Genomic DNA, 21,606 nt, shown 5'->3' with positions numbered 1-21,606 from the left:
CAAATAATTTCAAATTTGGCAATAAGACGTAATAAAGTCTATTTATTTGGAGCAATAAAATTTTGACAGAAAAAATTTTCGTATCACCTCTACAGGGGCGCTTTTTGTCTAGTTAGAAAAAGAAAAACGAAAAAATTGTCATTCATGTTCATATTTAAAAAAAAAATAAAGTACTTAAAAATATTTTTAAAATTTAGAACTGTTTAGTGTTTATAGTTAATATCAATTGAATAGTTTTATTTTTTTTTTAAATATAGTTTAATTAAATTAAATTTATTTTAAGTTGTATATTGATTATTTTATTACTTTTAGCTGCCTTTAAAGTTTAATATTTGATACTTATGTAAATTTTACTTTATTATATATCATAAAAATTAATTTCCGTGAGTCCATTTATATATTGCAAATGCTGGACTCGGTAAACTTGAACTCGGGATGCATGTATCTTGTTTCAAATACACATATTATTAAGTAGTATAATCGTTAATAATAATTTAATCTTAAGATAGTCTTAATTTTTCTCAATTTCTGCACTGCCTTCACAAGTCTGTTTTATTTTTGTTTTACACCCACTCCAATGTGATAAATTCATTGTTTCATGGGCAAATAGATCTTATACAGATTTTGTGCAATAAAACAACCTTTACGTATTCCAGATGCTCTTGTAACTCGATTTTTCTACCCTATACCATCATATGAACCTCCTCATGAAGGGTGCCAAAACTTTTTATGCGCCACTTTAGAGAGTTTTGAGGCGCGGTGATCTTGTGACGCGAATCAATAGGCAACTTTTTAATAGCAAAAAGCCGGTCAGAGATTAAAAAAGCGATAAGCAAAAGTTTCGGCCGGAGGTGCGGCAGGGAGGAGAATTTTTATTTTCGTATACAAATCATTTTTTTTTCACTGCCTCATTCATGACAGAGAGGCCTCTTTTTCGGTTGAAAATCTCGATTACTCCGGTCTCCCTTTTCTTCCTCACGAGCTGTCTAAACAACTCGTCTGCTCGACGACAACAACTTTCGTTTTTGTCGTGCCGAAAAAATATATCTCCGATTGACGTCGGTGGAAATAGGAAAAGTTTCGGATTTTTCCTTCTTATTTTCTATATTAAAGCGCGATGATTAAAAGTTTAAGACGAAGGAGGAAGAAAAGGAGAGGGGGCGAGATTGCAGCAGCAGGTTTACCTTTAAAAAGTTTGCCGAGCCGGCAGTTGTAGTTTCATCCCTATGGCTTATATCGTTAATCAAAGAATATGTAAAAGATGGTGTTTAACTTAAAAACATTCTTCCCCTGGGGCCGTCCCTCTCTCAACACACGATATTAAAGTACACACACTTTCAAATTAAAAAGCCATTCCTCGGGGAACCCGCCTGGCGCGCGCCGGAGAAACTGTTTTTGCTGCCGCTTGCTCGGTGTGTGTGTTCCTTTTTAATTCCAATGTAGCAATTATTGACATTCCTCGCGAAAGATACTCTTTTTAATTAATTCTCGATTCAATCTGGAGCTCCGTTCAAATGAGGAAATTAAGAGGATTTTAATATAATATGAGTGAATTCAGAAACTTGTAAAAAAATTAATTAATTTTATTGGATTATAAAAACCACTTTTAAACTCTGTATTGTTGATTTTTTTTAAACAATGAAGTCCATTATCAAAAAATATGGCGATATTAAATTTTACACGTCCCATTTCAGCAAAGATCTATAAATCTATAATTTCCTTGAATAATTTGTAGAAATCTTGAAGTATAAAGATCCAAAAGCAATTATGGATTTGAATACAAGGAAAGTGTAATTAAAACAAATTCCATTTCAAAGGAAATTGGCCGATTCTCAATTTCAGCGGAAATTTTCCACATTTTCTGGGTCACATCCTTTCCATACACTATGTGAGCGACGAGTGGGTTCAAAATCTTGTTCAAACACGGCAGCCGACTCTGTTAAAGTAAGTTTCGATTAATTACTGCCGCTTTCAAAACTCAAATAAAAGCACTAACTCTCCGCAAAGCAAATATTCTTCGCTAACTTTTTCACTCCTCGAATGCAGAATCAAATGAGAAAGTAATAATGATATGCAAATTTGAATCCGCTAATTAAAAAAACGCGGGAAAAGCAACACTAGAACAGCTTTTCGTGGCAGCTGAAAAATTCGCGAGGAAAAATGTTGAGAAACGAAAACAGTGGGAAGCACGCGCGCCCCTTTGCCTCTCTCTCTCTCTCTCTCTCTCTCTCTCTTTCTCTTGCCGGCTTTGCTTTCCCTCAATTTCCATATTCATGCGATACAACCAGATTTTCCCGGCTTGTTTTTCCACTGGTAATAGCCGTAGGCCCGACCGACATATTCTTTCTCTTGTTATTTCTTAAATCTGCGCGAATATTCGGCGAGGCCCCTTTTTTTATCATGTCCAACAATATTTTGTTTCCATCTCTCTGCCTGCCTGCTTCCGAAATCGCCCATTCTGCTCTCGCCTGTCCATTTTTGCTGCTGCTAATTTTCAACAAGGGACCGTGTGTCAGAAATTTATATACATATATGCGTGTTCACGGTGGGTTAAATTTGAGAGTGAGGGTGGAATCGCCAGGTTTTCCTTTTAATTTGGGGCGGCTTCAAGCTTCAAGCAACTCAATACAATTGGCTTTCATTTTTTGTTATGAAATACGATTTATCCTTAATTGTGTAATTATGTTCTTTGATAACCATTTCTTTTCGAATAAAATACAAGACTTAAAGACTACCATATAACTGTTGACAAGAAAGCCAAAATGATTATAATTAAATAACAACTAAAAATATCACTTATCAATATTATTAATGTTATTAAATTATTTAAGTATCATTTTAATATATTAACTAATATTTATTTTATTAATCTTATTTCATTCTTCTGTAAACTTGAATGTTTGAACATTTTTTCTGCGTTGGTTGGTCACATTAAAGTGTGAAAGTGAACCTTATGTTTATATTAATAAATTAGGACCCATTACAAGTTACTCAGTGGATGACCATAAGGATAATATTGTTCTTGCACTTGTGGGGTGGAATCTTTTTAAGTTACATTTATGGTTATAATTATTAATTAACAGTGCTAGGAATCTCAACAACCAAAATCTTGTTGTTGTAGATAATAAATTAAAAAAATAGCTTATATCAATTAGTGGCACAAAAATCTAAGCATTCAAGTGCATCCAAGTTCCATTCACCCCTTCTGACCAACAAATCTTGCGCATTCTCATTTTTTAATCCATTTTATATTTTTTAATGTAGTGATTTGATGCATTCTGATTTATTTTCAATATCAAAATCAAGCTGTATAGAGAAATAAAATGAATAAATAAATCCAGAATTCCTTGATACAATTGGAACTCAATATTAAATCAGAACTCACTAATTAATTATCTTTCAATTTGTTATTTTTAAATTATACGATTATTATGACTAACGAAAATGAACTTATTTGGGAAAATTTGATAAGATGATTAATAGATACTTGTAATTTGTATACATAGGAAGCAGAAAAACACGGGAAAACACTAATATTAGGACAAAATTTATAAATAAATACTTTTGCAAAGCAAAATAATCCCGCTTGAATGTACTACTAAAATTTTAATAAGTATAAAATATAAAAACAAAATAATAATATCCTTTGAGAGGCTTCTCTTTTTCAACTTGTATTTTAATGAGCAAAATTTTGGCTTCGTCGACAACCCTAGTGGTTGTGCGCTCCTCCTGAGCAGCCGTTCTCCAATTCAGACTCGAGAGCCAGCGAAGAGACGCACACATGCAAATGCGATAAAGAGTGTGTGTGTGTGTGTGTGTGTGTGTGTGTGTGTGTGTGTGTGTGTGTGTCTCGCCATGCAGATGCACGTACATATACGTATATGTATATGTCGTGCCGCTGCTAGCTTGACGCCATCGCGCTCATTTGCTATTCCTTTTATGAAATTAAGTAAACCACCAGAATGTTTAATGTTGCAGCTGGGTGGAGAGCGAAGCTTCCCCGCCGTTAAAATGCTTTCTGCGTGTGCTGCTCCTTCCTCTGGCAGAGAGAGAAAGGCAAGAATCTTTGGAGCAGGTGTTTCTCGGCTGCATAATTGCGGCGTCGGCCGGGGCTTGATTTTTAGCCTGTGCGGACGGAAATCCCGCAATTTCAAACTGAATGAATAAATAGCTTTCCGCAAACCGTCTTTTCCGCTGCCGGCGTTTTAATCAATGCTCGCCAGCCGCGTTTTTGCTCCCGAAAGAGAGAGATACATTTGATTAGCTCGAAACTCGGCTCGTCAAAGGCGAATTTTCGATGCGTATCCTTTTGACGTTCACAAATGCAAATTGAACGTGTGTCGAAATGTGACCGCCAAGCTTTTAATGCGGTTGACGCACGTGCTATTCAAATCTTGCCGTTGTTGGTTTGCTCCACAATCATAATAAATTATATATTTTTTCTTTTCTGGCTTGAAGCAAGTGGCGCATGAATACAATTTTTCTTTGTCGAGACAGTAAGATAATAATTGTTTTAAATATATACATATATTTTCAATTGGTACGCAATTACTTTGCTTTGCAATTTTCTATATTTCATGAGCTATAATGTTAAAGTTTTTCTAAAGTTTCTAAAGAGCATGATAATTGTATGATTTAATTTAATTATTTTAGAAGATGAGATACTTCAACATAAAAAATATTGGTGCATTTTTATGGCCCTTTTGGTAAATGGATTTGAAAAGAAAAATGAAAATTTTTCAGCTGCTATTGGGTTTCTGATAAAAGATTTTTCTTGGCTAAGTTTTGGTTACTTTTTCCCTGTTATAGGAAATAGATGGTCTCGGGTTCTATTTATTTATTAATTATGTTTAATAAATATTTAATTGAGAGTAGTTTTTAACGCTAATTTATAACAGTCCAAGTGTCAAGTTTTACCTTTGTTTTGAAATATAGTAATTTTATGCCATATGAAATCAAAAGAAAAATACTAAATCACCAAATCTATAATTTTTTATAAAGCAGCATCTCCAAATTTATCTCAAAATCCACCCCGTTCATGAAACTCAAGATTAAATATATTTAATATATATATATATATATATATATATATATATATATATATATATATATATATATATATATATATATATATATTTTTTTACATTCTTATATGTGTGATGTATGTATTTTATTTAGAAATTGACTTGTCATATCTTATTAAATTTGCAACCAACGCAATTAACATTTCGATGACATTTGACCTATCAATTCATTTTCTACTTTGTCAACATTTTTAAATGCTATATGTTTTCCTTTTTTTAATTACATCGCTTTCGGGTTGCTCAGATACACGTCATAATCTAAATCAATCCACCCACGCGCAGTCGTGCGTGATTTAATGGAAATGAGGTTCACATCAGGATTGTTTTGAGCACATTCAGACGGCGCCGACTGGGCGTCCGGGAAATGAAATAGAACTGCCGTCGGTCGGTGGGGCAATCGCACTACCGGACGTAAATCAAAATTTGCATTAGCCGATTGAGTTCGAAACATTACGTGTCTCATCGCAGAGAGAAACAAACGACGGACACCTTTAGCATAAAGCGCAGGCAAATTGACGCACGGGCGTTTGAATGGTCCGTGAATTGTGGCGAGTGCACTGAATCGGGCCGACGACGGAATAGCAGGTACATGTGTCCAGCTAGGGCGATGATGAATGGCCGGTCGTTTTGTGCTGGCGCGCGCGCGAAATACCTGCTGAATGCCATTGTTGGCCAGGAATTAATTCGATTAATTATTCCATTATTCCGGCGCCGATTGGGATTCCGCGTGCACACCACGCGTCCGGCCCGCCGACAGAATGGACACGGACGCGAGCGTTGTTGAGCTCTCAATTTGTGCGGCTCTTACCTTGTTACCGGCACAAAAACTGCGCGAGTGAAAGGGAAAAGGGCAAATTCAATCGCGCCCGAAACGTGCAGGCCACTCCACTTTTTGTTTCTAGCTCGAGTATGGCGGCTGCCCTTGTTAAAATACCCTCGCACGCTCAAGTGCTTCAAGTATGCGCATGCAAATAGTTTCCTGCTTTATTTTGGGAATAGAAGCAAAAATAATTTGTTCATTAAAAATCAACATTCTCAGTTCTCGATTCAAGGAACTTAACAATACAAATTTAAGAGCACTTTTTATTTTTTGGTTAATTTTAGCATCCACAATTAATAAACAAAAATTCAGTTATTTAAAACATTTAATGTACATAAAATTATTACATACAAATTAAGGCAATTTACTTTTTCACAATAAAATTTACTTCAATTTAAAGGTTCGTGGATCTTCCTTCAACAAAATTCAAATATTTTCAATAATGCATTATAAATGGTTTACATTTAAATAGATTGTAATTAAACCTTTATATTCAAATAATATAAATTGTAATCCATATCAATTTGGTTGGTCTCTAGCTTATTGAAATTGGTTTAATTAGAAAAATATTAACAAAAAATTAGTTTATATTTATATTTTAAAATTAAAAAAACAGTTTTTAAATTTAATTTGCTTAGTTTGAGCACAAAATGATGATTATTTTAAGCGCAACGCACATGCTGGAGGGTTTGTGTGTTGTACATACATCCAATTTCCACAATCAGTTTTATTGCCCCGCCGACGGGTTGCACACGTTAATTATCGCTCGTAATTGGCGCCCAACGCAGCAAACAGTGAAACAACAATAAGAGCAATGATTTCCATTTTCAAATTGCGTGCACGTTATTTCGCCGCTCTACATTGGTTTCATTATTTCGGCAGAGAGTCGAGCGGGTTACTGATGGCTGGAATCCGCAATATTTTCAATAATTGTGCCTGTTTGTGGGCGTGCGATACTTTTTGGATTTGCGTACCATGCTCACGGAATGGATGATATGGGGCGATGATTAAACCTCGCGCGTCAGTGAGTGGTATCGCAATTTTTGCAGTTGTTATTCACTAATTCACTTGTTTCCGATGAGTGATGTTTGATTTGGAAATTGCGAAAGGTTTTGAATATCAAAGGTTAAACCTACATTTAGAACAAGTAATTATTTTAAGCCCAAACAAAAGGAGCTGCTTTTCAAAACAAAATTTGCGAGTAAACAATTGACCGAATTACAACAATGCCAGAATTTCAATTTTATCAATAAAAAGACAAATTAACAATTATCAAATTTCTTGATTTTATTTATAAAAATTTTCATTTTCAAATTTATCTGCGAGTGACAAAGTTGTTGGAGACTTCTTAATTGATCTTAATACTAGAATTAATAATTTCATCAGAAAAATAAATAATAATAATGAATAAAATTTTAATAAAATGAAATTTAAATATTCTCTTATTATTTATTAAATTAATATTATTCAGTGTAAGTTTCTGGTACTAATAACTCAAAATAGGAAGTCGATTGATTTTGAAATTTTCCCATACCCATTTTACTGAAAGCGCGAAAAACCAACTGACAAAGTTGTCAATTAGCTGGTGTGTGTGTTTCGCGCAAAAGCGAAAGACCACCTTGGTGCCGAGAAACGCGGAACGACGCCTGTTAAATTTCACATATTTGCGTGTGGGGAAGCAAGTATAAGTTGGAAGTTGCTCCGGGGAGAAAAGAAGGCAAACACCGCGTTCCGAAACAAACTTTGGCTCGACTGCGGCGTTTCAGGCACACACATTGGTAAAATTAAACAGCACAGCTATGGCAGCGCTCAAATAAATCCGGAGAGAAACGGCAGGCACATCTCTCAATTAGTTTGTTTTATTTATTCATAGGCAGCTTTATTGCACGCCCGGGTAATTAAAATTACACGCCTGACAATGAGAGCGAGCGGCGGCACAAAACAATCTCTGCACTACAATCATCACGCGAGATTTGAATTTAATTAACGGAATGCCTGCCTGCCTCTCTCTCTCTGTCACACCATATTTATGATTAACTTGTACGTACGTGTAAGCATACAGGCCTTGTTTGTTGTTTGTTTCATTTCGAGTGAAATTTTAAGTGCCTACATTAGACTAATTGAATGAAGCGGCACAACACGCAGCGCCCCTGCCGAGGGCGGCAACCGGCGTTGCGCCCAACCGACCGGTCACTCCTTTGATTTATTTCCCTTGTCGAAACCGAGCATTAATTTGCATGCGTCAAAACGGCGGTCGCCGGCCGCTGATTGAGTGGTGCAAACTCGCGCTCGACGCCGGCTTAATTAATATTTATGGCGGATTTTTTTCCGTTTATTTTTCTCTCTATTTCCAGCCGCTATGACTCGATTATAAATTCATGTGTCCCGTTTTCGCACAATGTGGATCATTTCACATGCGCGAATTTCGAATCTCCGCGGAGGAGTGTGATTTTTGTGACACTGCCCATGTAGCGAGAGCAGCTTTTCCGCCGATGTAATAACATTAAAATGGGCTCGGGCTTTAACGAGCGCGTAAACCAATTTTAATGCGGACGCTCTCGTGTGTTTTGTGATAATCACGATGGTGATGATTTCGGTTTCGCAATTCACAGACTCGCCCAACAGCCAATAATTCTAAATATACATGTATGCTACACCAGCTAGGGAGTTACAATCCAGGGAGCCTTTTCAGTTTTCAAATATTTGACGAAACAAAATGCTTGGATTATTAATTATTTTGTATATTGCCACATCAAGATATGACTGACAAAAAAATTGAAAAATTGGCGTATGTCCTTCTCTACGCTTTCGACATGTTGGCAATTTTTAACAAGAGAAACGCAAACGTACGAGTCTCGGCAGGCAGATGAAGCGCTACTTGTGCCAGCGGGCCGATGCGACCAAAGACATGACAAACCAAATATGTAAATGAGCCCAGCACCCAGCACGCGTTTAATAAAATTAGATACGCGGTTTTATCCTACCTTGGGCGATAGTCCGAAGGAGGTCCTCGGCAGGTCGGCAAAACCCTCAAATTCGGCAAAATACGGGACGCCGAGGCAAAGCTAGCACGGAAGACGCGACTTTTGTTTTGTTATCATTTTGCAAATTGCAACGTTGCATGCAGCACACCGCACACTCCCTCCACTCTGATGGCGGTGGCTGCTGCTGCGGCTCGAAGACGAGAGCGAACAAGTCAGGACGGGAATCAGAGACGTTCTTGTCGGAAAAGGCAGGCAGAGTAATAAAAATGACATTGCGCCCTTGAAAAATATCATTCATAGCGCGTTTCAAAATAATCTTCATAATTGCAGCATTGATAGGTGATGAAATGGCGTAAAATTTTTGAATAGCATTTTTTGTTGGAGCATTTTTTTTCAAATGATTATTTCATACCAAGCGAATTTTTGAAATGAAAACTTATATAAAAAAATAAAGCCAATTAAACCATCAATTTATTTTTTGTAAATCATCATGATCATCTCCTCGAGTGTCACTTTTTCAAAAAAAAAATGTTAATTTCTTGTTATTAACAATAAATGTTTCCATAATTTCAATTGCCTATTGAGCTGTTACGAGCGCTGAATTGAATTTTTGATCTACCAGCTAATGTGCTTATCGCGGACTGCTTAATTAAAACGCGATAATTAAAACCATTAAAATTTGACTTCAGGGACCCTTTAATTTTGTTCCGACAATTCAATGTTTCCCTCTCTCAGCATGTTTTTGTAATATTAATGTTAAAACTGAACAGACAAATAATAAAAAAAGTAAGGTTCGCCAAATTTAATTTAATCTATCGCCTGAGATTTTATTCTCTCGTGATAATGATGAATTTCTCGCGCGCAGGGAGCGACGACAAGCACCACTTGCTTGATCAGCTTGATTGTCGTCGCCACTCGGCTTGCACTGTGGATGTTGGTTTGTGCAGTTTAACACAACGTTAGCTCTTTGTGTGCTTTATCGCCACTTGAAAAGTGCCGGCTGCTGTGTATGTGAATAAAGCCGCCGCCGCCACCACGAGCGGCGACATAATAGCCGCAGCAAACGAAAAACTAACTTGGGCTTGTTCAGAAATTTAATGCCGAGCAACACGCGAACCAGCCGCCGACGCCGAGGCCCATCACACCGAGTAACATTCAACGCTCTTGACGCGCGAGCGTGACTTTTACATGGGCGTTAATTAATTTGTTGAATATTTTACTCGCCGCGGCCGAGATTTAGTTAGCACTCCTCGAGTGCAGCTTATCCTTATATTGTTGCCGTTTATGTCTTGCTAGTAAGAGAGGAATCTTTAATTATCAACCACCATATAAATTTTAAGGAAAAATGAAATGAAAATTTAATTTTAAATATTGTGATGTGTATTCCATTTTGAAAGGAAAATTAGAGGTTTGAAAATTAGAAAGTTACACAATACGAAGCGCGTTTTCGTATCCAAATATTGGCTAAAAATCTTCTAATATTTATATGTATTTGTTTGTTTCTTTGTATGTTAAAATATTTTTCGCAGGAAGGAAACTTCAAAATGACAATGATAAAAATCCATAATTATGAAATATTTATTTATTTAAATACTAATTAAGACAGAAGTAAAGTGATTATTTAAAAAGAAAATTGTGATTGAAATGATTTTAATCTTAGATAGAAATTTTAAAGAAAAAAATAATACCCAAATTTGGAAAAATTCCTCCTTAAAACGCATATCTGTAGCCTAATATTAGCTCCAATGCATATCCATTAGTGGAATCAACTTTATAGATTAGAGAAACTTTTTATTAATTTTTAATTTCTTATCCTAATCAATGAAATAATAATGTAATGTCACTAATATTTATGATTAATTTTAGTTCGCAATCAATTGATTAGTGAATTCAATTGTAAATTATTTCAAATCAAAAATTCTACACTAATAAATAAGTTAAAAATTTTACAGTCAATACAAACATTAGAATCAGGATTGGTATTCCTTTTTTCCGGGAGAAATTGTTTTTGGCTCTTCTCTTTATTATTATTATTATTTTTTTTTAAGAATAGAATTATTACTCGTGTTAACAATTCATATTGAAATTTCCCTTCTTTGCATCAGAGACTGATTTTCCAACTTGTCTCTCTGACAGAATGAATTAATCGATGGGTTGGCGGGGCTTAAAAAGTTGTTGTTATTTCAGGCAGCAAGTCTGAGGGATGATATTATAACTCAATTGAGCCGCCACCGTCTTCATACCTGCTTGGAAAGTTTCCTCCGTCGTCGCCGCCGCCGTCGTCAGAAAGGAATTCGAGCAATTATTTCATTAAATTTCGCCTTGACTGAATAACAAACAATATCCTGTTTATACTAACTTATTATTCGCTCCCTCTTTGCGGTCCACGAGGTTCTTCTGCATTATATTTACTTCCTCTTTCCAAAGTCGCTCCGGCATCGACTTTTCAAGTTGAATTTCTTAAATTAATGAAAATATTTGGAGAGAAGGAAGTGGAATATTCCAGCTCGTATTTTCACATGCTTTGCCGTCGATATCTGTGATGATCTAAGAAAACGGTGGTAGAGGTAAAATTTCTCATCCTTTGTATAAATTACTTGAATTTATTTCAAGCCAAGTTTACAAACTAATAAAAAATAATTTGCGGTGAAAATATTCTTCAAAACTTCCAATGAGCGTTAATAAAGAAATAATAGTTCATCAATTATAAGTGCGAATGTGTAATAATTAAATCGGAAAATGATGATTATGTATTCCGTAAAATAAAATTAAAATTGGAAATGTAACACAACTCTCAATTAGGAATTTTGTTAATTGGCTCTTCAGTTTATGATGGCAACAAAATATTTTTAAAAGCATAATAATTTAAAATTATTTTAAAACACAAAATTCAATTCAAGTGTTTTACGTTCTACTTTCCATCATTTCATTTTCTGCTCTCTGAAAAATATTGTATCAGAAATCAGCCACTTTAGTTTTTCTTTCTTTTGTAAAATAAAAAAATAAAAAATTTTTATTTAAAATTGTATTTTATATATTATACAAATCACTCATGACATTAAATACAAAGGACTAAGCCGGGAAAATTTTATTTTCAATCCAATCTCAAAAATTAATTTTTGTTTCCTTTTCATTTTCAGAATTTTAATATCAGGGCATTCTTTATTATAAAAAAAAAACGAAAAAAAATATCAAAATGAGAACAAAATAATCAAAAGCTGTACACATTTCCAGGGCCTTGGAATATTATGATTGAAGGCAAATTTGTTCTGATGAAATCTATTCCAGAACAATTTGTTTCTGTAAATTATACAACACATTATATAGTTTGATGGAATCAGCGTAAGTTTAATTACTATCCGAGCCAGTAAAGCTTTCATTTATCCCGGTCAAAAAACAAGCCGCTTTTTCCTGGAAACGGCTCATGAAAGCACAACAGATTGGTTTTTAATATCGGGTGGGCAGCTGCGAATCGGCGCTTTTTCGCTGCCCGTGTTGAAAGCCCGGCAGCGGCAGAGGGTGGACAAATAAATGAACTAGTGACACAAATCTGCGCGCCGAGCACGGTCAGTATTAATTCCGAATTAATGCCTCTGTCACAATTGGCGTCCGTCCGCCGTCCGAATGAAATCGCACAGCACGGATGTAATAATAATCAACCGCATTGCACGCCCGCCCGAGTGCCTCTGATTCCGAATGCTGCTGTTTTCTAAACTGCGCGAACGGCATTGATTGCCTGCTAATTCAATCGCGGACATACACAATCGGCCTCTGTGCAAATCTGCAGCCACGTGTGTCTCGATCATTTGCAATTTGATCAACACAAACAGCACCGACTTTAATTGTCTGAACTTAATTGAGTGGGTTCAACTTTTAGGTACGACGAAGCAAATGAGAAAAAATTGATTAGACTCCAAATTAAATCTTTATCAGCAAGGAGATTTCAACCTAAAAGGTGCTCATCATGTTGAAAAGAAATAATGGGATTTTCTTGAATGAAACAAACTATTTCATGGTCCGTCTTAGGAAAAAAAAGCTAAATAACTTTTTATGAGAACTCAACTGAAATTTCATTTTTCTTGGAGACCATGATTTCATTTGCTTGTTGTTTCTTCATCTTTGAGAAATTCTTGCTTCGTCATTTGTTTTTAAAAATTCAAAAATGAAATCAAGATAAACAGTATCTGCTTTAAATAAAATAAGTATCAAAGTTTATTCACTCAACTTTAGATCTTTTCTAAATTCAAAGTAATTTTAGCCTTCCAGATTTAATCGTAGTAAATTTTCTCATCCCTTTCAATACTAATGTTTCATAATTGTTAAATTATCCATGATATTGATTAAAGGAAACGTTGTAAGAAAACAAAAATGCTCCGCCACTAAGCAAAGATCTTTTAAAACCACAGAAATCTAAAATAAACATCTATCGCAAAACTAAACTTTTTATATTAATTAAAAATAAATCACCAAGAATGTGTTAAAATGTTTTAATTTAAAAAATACAAAAACTAAATGTTTGCAAACTTTTTATCACAAGATTCCAAAGTTAATTTCTGAGAGGGAGGTCAAATAAACTATAAATTTTGTGATCAGTCCGTCCGAACGATAATGCTCGGCGTTTTAGTGCGAGCAATAGAAACCGGAGAATCAATAAAAAATGTGTATTAAGAAGTCGCTGATCGCGTGCGTCCGATATCGGGGGAGGAATAGGTGCCATAAACGGACAAAGTTTTTAATGACCGCTTCATAAAAGGCACTTATTCCATTACACGTACGCGTGTTCCTCTATTATACAATTTAATAAAAGTGCTGCTCGGCCCGATTTAATTACGCTAAATATTTCATGGATTATTATTTTATCGCCCCCGGTTGCGTTTCGGGCTTTTGTCGAGAACGAGAGCCGGTTTGAGCTGCCGGGAAATTCAATTTCTCGCCACTTGGCGGTCGTGTTTTGTGTCACACAGTCAAATGCCATGCGACACTTGAGCTGCTAAACCGCACTGAATCCACCTAAATTAACACTTTGCTGCGGCGGGCCGACGACGCCCTGTGATTTCGCCGCACCAGAGCTGCGAGAGCGATTGCCCCGAAATTGAATCAGATTTGCCTGCTTGCCTATCTGGCCGCGCATTTGCTCGGCAATCAAACAGCGGCCTACTGGATTGAAGCGTCAAGTTGCTTAATTGACAAAGCACGCGAAATTAGTGGGTCGCTCTTGTGACCTGGATTGTTCAAACGCTGCAAATTTGAATGTGAACAGAACAGGAAAGGAATCCAAACAAATATAGTGTTGAAATAACGAACGAATTTTCACTAGATGGAATTATTTAATATTTAAAATTAAAAGAAAACGAAGCAAATATATACATAAAAAGGAATCAACACAAATATTTATCTTTCTTTGATTGGTAGTTTGATTATTTTTATTGAAGGGAGATTTTCAATTATTAATTTTTATTATGCTTGTAGACCTCGGAAAATTCATGTTTTAATCTATTGTGATATGAAAATCTTTATGCTAAATTTAGAACTTCTGTACCATCTCCTGTAAAGAAAGATTGAATGTTTTTCATACTTTTCAGAAAATTGTTTATAAAAATAATTGCTCAAAGGCCGAAGAAAGACCATTGAATTGTTCAATTTTATGAATCATTAGCCTCTTCTCCATTATTCATTTGACGTAATTCTTGAATACAATTAGCTCTGGAAACGATAAAAAGTCTTCTGTCTACCGAAGAATATCAGTTTCCAACGTATATTATAGTCTAAAATTAATGACGGAATACCGAGCTGCTCTTTCACGTCTGAACGAGCTCTCATTCGTTTCCACGAATAAATTTTTTACTAGCAGCCAATTAATTAAAATTGACTTCTTGACTGAGCAGAGGCACCTCTGCATTCAGGCGCAAAAGACTCTCAAGAAGAAGCAAAAGGTTTTCAATAACTATAGTAAAAGTTTGAAGATAACAAGTAGTGCATCCTACTCTGTTATATTTTTGTGACATTTTGCAATAAAGCATTTTTCTCGACCGCAGTAAACTTAAGCAAACAAGTTCTTGCTACAGCAGAAACTTGTAATTGCCTTTTGAAAAGGAAAGCAAAAGTTTAGCCCGTCAGCTTTTCTTAATACCGCTGAAGGTAGAAAAGCGTTTTCTAATTAAAAAGCAGCCGATCTTTGTTTAATTCGAGGTAGAGCCGAATTGTTTTTCCAGCTCTTTTCCGCGGGGCGCGTTTTCTGCCTGACGCTAATTTTGGAGCGTCTACTTTGCTAAGAGGCACAAAAGAGCTGTGGGCTGAGAGTCCTTTTTAAATTTTAGATATAATCACTTGGAACAACAGCTTTTCCGCGAATGGCGCCGATTTACGTTTGAATTATTTTTATCAATAAACATTTTGCTATGAATATTTTGGTATTTTCATCTTCAGAAAGATGATTTCCTTTCAATTTTTCCCTAAAAACTCTGGTAAAACCAGTCTCTCTGCAATGCAAAACAAAAGTACTTATGGATAAAGAGACAAAAAGGTACGTCTCGCCTCTTTAAATGCTAAACCAGAAACGGTTATTTTCGTCTTTTGTCGACGGCTCTTTAACTTCAACGAAAGCGGAAAAACCATTTTATTTCAAGCTTCGCGAAAATTCCTCAGAGACCTTTTTCCAAAAAGATTCAAAACTGACGCAGCACGCTTAAATTTAAACCCTTATCAATCATTATTTTCGTACGAAACGTTTTTCCTACCAGCACCTAATTTAGGTTTCGTTGATTATTTTTACATGAAATATTCCAAATTAAAATTCTTTTTGTATCTTTTTTACCAAAATTATGTTGGAATCAGACTATGGTTATTTTAAACTTCATTTTCTTCCATTCTGGCTTGTTCATATAAGTTGTAATTAAAGAATAAATTTAACAATTACAAAAATAACGCACTTTTACATTCGTCAATCAAAGCTCACTGAGGCAGATTGGGAATGTTTCATATAGGAAATTTTAGCAAAATATTTGTTATTGATGGTGACTTTTTATCAAAAAATTCAATGTTTCCATCCCTAAAATTGTTTATCTTCCAAAGTAATTTTTTTGTATCAAAAGTAAATTCCTTAACAAACCAAATAAACTATTGGAACACAAAATTTAAGGCCTTTTTAAAACTACAATTTTTATTGAAAACCATTGCAAAAATCTTTAAAAAAAATATTATAATCACAAACTTAACTGTCAGTCTCTTCTAATAAAAGTTTGTATCTCATCATTAAATGAATTTTGCAATATATCGAGTTATTTTCTAAAATTTTCGCAGTTATTCCCTTTTCACAATTTAGATAATTTCGAATAACGTGTTAAAACCGCTTGAAAGAAATTTGAAGCGTGTCTCCTACCTGAGGTAGCCGAGGCGGCCGAGGTGGCGGCGACGCAGAGGCCGACGGCCAGGGCGAGGACGGCGGCCACTTTCTGGCCGAGCGAGAGCATGACGCGTGTGTGAGTTGCGAGAGGCGAACGAGCACGTGGCTGTCGGGGCGAGGGCGAGGAGCGAACTGTTGGCACACGACGAGGCGACGGCTCAGGCAAGGGCGCTTGCTCGCCGCGCACTAGGGGTGGCGTCTCGACTGCTGCTGGCTACTCGGCCACTCGGTCGGCCCAGCCCAACTGCAAGAACCAATGGCGGCCTAAGGAAAGGGTGAAACCCTTCTTGCTAGGTGAGCCCAATTTCCAACACCCTCCGATATTTTTAATGCGCCCGCCGCCGCAATCAAACTGCACACTTTCCGAGGAGACGTTTCGCGCCCAATTTTTGTTCTCCGCAGGACGCGTGCCTGACTGGAATTCGCCGCAGAAAATTTTTCGGGGACACACGCGATGAAAGAAAAAGTACAAGAGTTGGGCACGAAAGAAAGAGCCGTCCATCCGCATCGGTTTTTAGTTCCTTTGTTTCTCGTCCGTTGCACAACTCTGTCAGCTTTTTTTTCAGGTATTCTTTCTTGTCATCTAAAAACTGAGCTTTTTGAGGTAAGAAATTCAAGGTCTTCAGTCCACATCAGAGTTTGAAATTAAAAATATTTAATATACAAGTGCAGCTCTGTGGCAAAATTAAAGATTTAATTTGAAAAAAAAAATAAGATTTTGATCTATATTCTTCATTTAGATTTTTAACTACCTTACCGATTTCTAATATTTTTTTTTACTTTATAATTTTCTAAATTATTTTTGATGAAATTAGAATACAGTGGGATAAAAATAAATTAATAAATTTGCTTATTGTGTTTTATTTTAACCTTATTTTGAACTATAGCATTGAACAATTGGAAATTCTCGAATTTATACCTCCGTTCCGTTACTCTCGAAGGATTGTGTAATTCAATTCAGTTCTCTAATCACGTTAGGATCTACGATGCATCCCGAGGCCTTGGTAAAGTTTCTGCGGCCATGGCTCCAATTAAATAGTTAGCACGAAATTCGCGCCCTAGCTGTGAAACCTGATCAAATTTTGTACTGTTCAGGTTCAAAATTTAATGCGGGGATACGTGGGAGATTGAAATACTTCAATACATTTTACCCTTTTAATTTAAATAAAAATAATGGTATATAATTCGCAAAAATTCACATTTAGCAAATAAACCAGCGCAATCAAAAGAGGAACGTTAAATTGATTGACAAAAAGTACATAAAGTTTTCAAATATAGCTTTTTTTGTATTATTTTTATTCACAAATTTAAAAATACAAACATCTAATGCAAACATGATAAAAAGTCTCCCGCTAAAGTAATTATTTATACACTTTTGGAATAATTTTGATATTTGTTTGCTTGTTTCAATTTAATTATGACTGTTTACTATAGAAAAGGCGGAATTAATCACAAATTCAACTTGTTTAAACAACCGGTGTAAATAAATTTAAAATGCTTATGAAATTCCAGAGGCTACGAAATATTCAAATTAAATTTTTACGAGATAAAAAATATTAAATTATTTCACTTTTTTCCACCACGTGTCAATTAAAAATCAAATTTACATCAATAAATAATAGAATCTTGAAATCTTTGGGCCCGTCAGCGTCATAAGTCTTCCTTATTCAATTCGCATCCCTCCGATTTTTATATTAATGGTGGTGCAAAAAAAAGAAGCGTCTGCGGCTGCTTTCATTTATAGGAAGATGCTGCAAATAGGGGCTGCAGATCAAAGAACAAGCCGGTCTCAATCCGCCCAATTCTTATTGACTGGCGCGCGTCTAATAAAATTTCTGCCGGGATCGTGTTTCATTTCTTTCCCCGGCCGCCTCGCATCAAGGGGAAAACTCAATTAACGCCGCCGAAACACAGCACCAAAAGAGATGAATCTCTTCTTCGGCTCTTTCTTCCTCCTCCTATATCTAAATGGCTAATTACATATATTTACTGTGACTCATGGTACAGAGATAGAAAGCGCGGGATTAAGGCAAATTTTACGCCCTTTTATCGCGGGGGAGCGAGCGTCGCTCTCGGAGGACCTTTGGGGATGCCCTCTTTTAATCTGCCCGGCTAGTTGTGTGGCCACCCTGCCCCCACCAACTAACATGCTGTTTGGCACAACCATGACCTGCATCATTCCGAGCCGCTTTAATTGACAGTTGGTGTTTCGAGGAGGCTTTAGTCAACTCGGAACCGCGACTCACTTTTATTGCGGGGCTTGACTAATTGCGAAATGGGGGGTCGCGGGCACGTAAACGGCGTGCAGGAAATTGTGTTGGTTTCCCACTAATAAGGTCAGTGAAATTTGACTCGCTTCGAAACGTAGCGATGTGTTTCCGCCATATATGCCTTATGTTCAGTGATTCAGTACGTGGATTCTCAATAAATTGATTTTTTTTCCTTCCCGACCTTCGCAAGTTAAATATAATAGATAGGTATAAGTTTACAAACTGCTATTTTATTTTTGTTTTAATAATATAATTACATTATTCAATAAATTCTTCCTTAAATTATGTTGTTTTTCTTATTTTAAATTTAAAATCTTTAATTTGAAGTAAATAAAACAGTTTTTCCATGTGAAAATTTCTATTCCTTGCAGTAAAAAAATTAATAATTATTTTAGTTACATCAAAAATTTTATTGTTAAAGGTTGAATGCAATTAATGCTTTAACTCTTGGGACTACCTCGCAATGAGAAATTTTGCAAGCTTTTGAGTATGTACTGATTATTAGCAGTTGTTTTAGTGATAAGGAATTTTTTATTATAGTTATGAATTTGAAAATCTCATAAATCACCTAATTGAAAAAATAAAAACCTATTAAACTGTATCTTGAGATCACTTAATTTTTTTAATTATAAATTTTTAACTAAAAATAGCCAATTTTAACAATATTCACATCTAAAACTGCCTCAAAAAACTAGATTTTGAAAAAGGAAATAATAACCTATTTCTATACTATTTTTTTCGGGGTTTTCCCCAATCTGACTGAAAAAAATCATTTAATTTTAATCCAATAATTGAAGATAAATATAAAGGATACAAGAGAATACAATAGAATTCTTCTTTTTTACACAAAACAAACATATAAAGCGTGCAGGATGATAAACATTTCTTCGGCTTTATCTTAAAGAAAAGAAGCCGCAAATTCGGCAATTTCTCGGTCCGAAATTGGTCGTGCAGCAGGCCAGAATTGACTATTCCGCTCAGCCTTTGATAAGGAGGCAAATATTTTTATTGATAAGCAGCAAACCATAGAGAAAAAGAAGGAGGCGGAGACAGAGAGATAAGAGGGAAGGAAAAGAAACGAAACGCACAGTTTGTTTATTTCTTAATGCCGCAAAACTTTCTCCGCTCGACGACGACAACGGCGACGGAGTAAAAAATTGCCATTATTATGTTATTAGAGATTCGCGGCTGCAGATGGGAGAGCTACGGGACGAGTCGGCCGCCGTTGTTGTTGCCGCAAATGTGTCATCCCCCGTCCGGCGCGCTCTCTCATCTCGAATGCGTCTGGGGTCGTAACAACAGATGCTATCAAGATTAATCCACCCCTCTGCTCAAGCCCTCCCAAAGCATTTTCGCCGCCACCCTCTATCGTTCTCCTCTCGACTTTCAGAAATGTTACTGGGATTCGTGCGACTTCAAATAAGTCAAAATTCCAGTAATAATGCTCGATTCATTGCACAATAATCATCATTTGGATCGATTTGGATGAATAAAAATTATATAGATCCAGTGGGCTCGAATTTTAATATATTTTCAAACAGGTTCTAATATCCGGTATTTGCGTCCTATTTATTAAAATATTTATTTTAATAATATTTTCTTTGTCTAATGCAAAGCATTGATAAAAACCATGAATTGTAAAATAAGTCTTGCGTTTATTTTATTTAATTAATATAAATTACAAGGTTTTAAAAAAAAATTAATTTAAGTCTAATATTATTAAAAATTTAAAAATTAACATGAAAATTAGAGCTTAATTTTATTTTTTTTTACTCATACTTATATAACTCAAAACTAAACGTAAAATTTGTCGTGGCAATATTTTAAATTTGATCCGACATCTGATTTGTCTCTCCGGACTCTTAAAGGGGAGCGGCGGCTTTTTGATAATAATTCGCGGTCCGTGCTGTGTTTGCATGTTTTGTAAAAGCTTATTTTTTTTCCTTTTCCCCCGCAGCCACAGCAGCCACCGCAAAGCGCTTGCCAATGCATTTTAAAGCGACCGAAAGATACTGCCATAACATTAAGGGGCGCGAGCGTTCGGGAAATCCTTTAGAGCCCCTGCTCTGTCTTGGGGGATTTGCGCGCCCGTTACTACTTTTTATCAGCCGCCATTATCACCAAGCCAATCATATCAGCGGGCATTAATATTAAAAGACCATTTGTTCTTGTCAAAAATGTGCAGCCGACGGCCGAATCTCATTTAATGCACCGATGACTTTAATTTTCATACACAGCAACGATTTTTCAAACATGCTTTTCAAAAGTTCAAATTAAATTGTGTGGAACTTCAACTGTTTTTACATTAAAATTCTTAGATATTGCTCTGTCGCCTTTCATTCGTCTGAATCTTGGTGGAACAGAAGCTACTAACTCAAAAAATTAAAAATATCCACAGCAGGCCCACACAAATAGTTTCAAAACTAGCTTCAGGGCGGTCCACGGGCTTAAAAATTCCATGAAAGATTGACTTCAATATAATTTTAATTACAATTGCACTTCTGAAAAGGGGTGAAATAAAATAAATCATCTTTTAATTTTTACTTTTTAAACCTAATTTTAATATGTGGAAAAATGCAGTTTTTATGGAAACTATTTTGAGAAAAATTTGGTCTCAAAGAACGAAATGATATGCCAAAAATTTTCCTAAATTACTCTTTTGTAAATGAAAACATCAATAACTTCTTAACTCCAGAATTATTTCGAAGTCAGATGGAAATATAAACCACCGTTGTTTAGACTTTATTTCACATTGCCTAGAAAAGGAGTTTTGAAAGATAATTACAATTAGGGGAAAAGAAATTATGTTAATTACTATTAAGAAAATTCTCTATTATTATAAGAAAAACGTTGTATTCAAATTAATTTTTGTGAACTTGATTCATGTCATAAATGGGCAATAACTCCTACTCTAAATTATAAAATAAATAGTAATCGAATATTGGGAGAGGGGTGAAAAAATCAGCTGTAGATACTTTCATCAAATAAATTTTGCTAGTGAGGTTGATGTAAGTGGAATATATATCAAAATGATTTTAATTGCCCC

General features: G+C 35.4%; 1 protein-coding gene across 3 annotated transcripts in view; it reads right to left on the bottom strand.

The window, feature by feature from the left end:
• The window catches only part of LOC132204357 (neurotrimin-like), a 113,598-nt gene that overhangs the window by 72,347 nt on the left and 19,645 nt on the right, over window positions 1-21,606 (bottom strand). For 2 of the 3 annotated variants that reach the window (XM_059632829.1, XM_059632838.1), the window contains exon 1: window positions 16,267-16,410. The exons of the other annotated variant lie outside the window; for it this stretch is intronic. In XM_059632829.1, the coding sequence (XP_059488812.1) occupies window positions 16,267-16,357 (91 nt within the window). In that variant the 5' untranslated portion in view covers window positions 16,358-16,410. Of the gene's footprint in view, window positions 1-16,266; window positions 16,411-21,606 lie in introns of those variants that run through there. 3 annotated transcript variants of the gene reach the window in all.

Source organism: Neocloeon triangulifer, unplaced genomic scaffold (genome assembly GCF_031216515.1).
Source record: "Neocloeon triangulifer isolate White Clay Creek 2 clone unplaced genomic scaffold, ASM3121651v1 ptg000002l, whole genome shotgun sequence".
NCBI classification, from domain to species: Eukaryota; Metazoa; Arthropoda; class Insecta; order Ephemeroptera; family Baetidae; genus Neocloeon; species Neocloeon triangulifer.
This window is presented reverse-complemented; position numbering and strand designations above follow the sequence as displayed.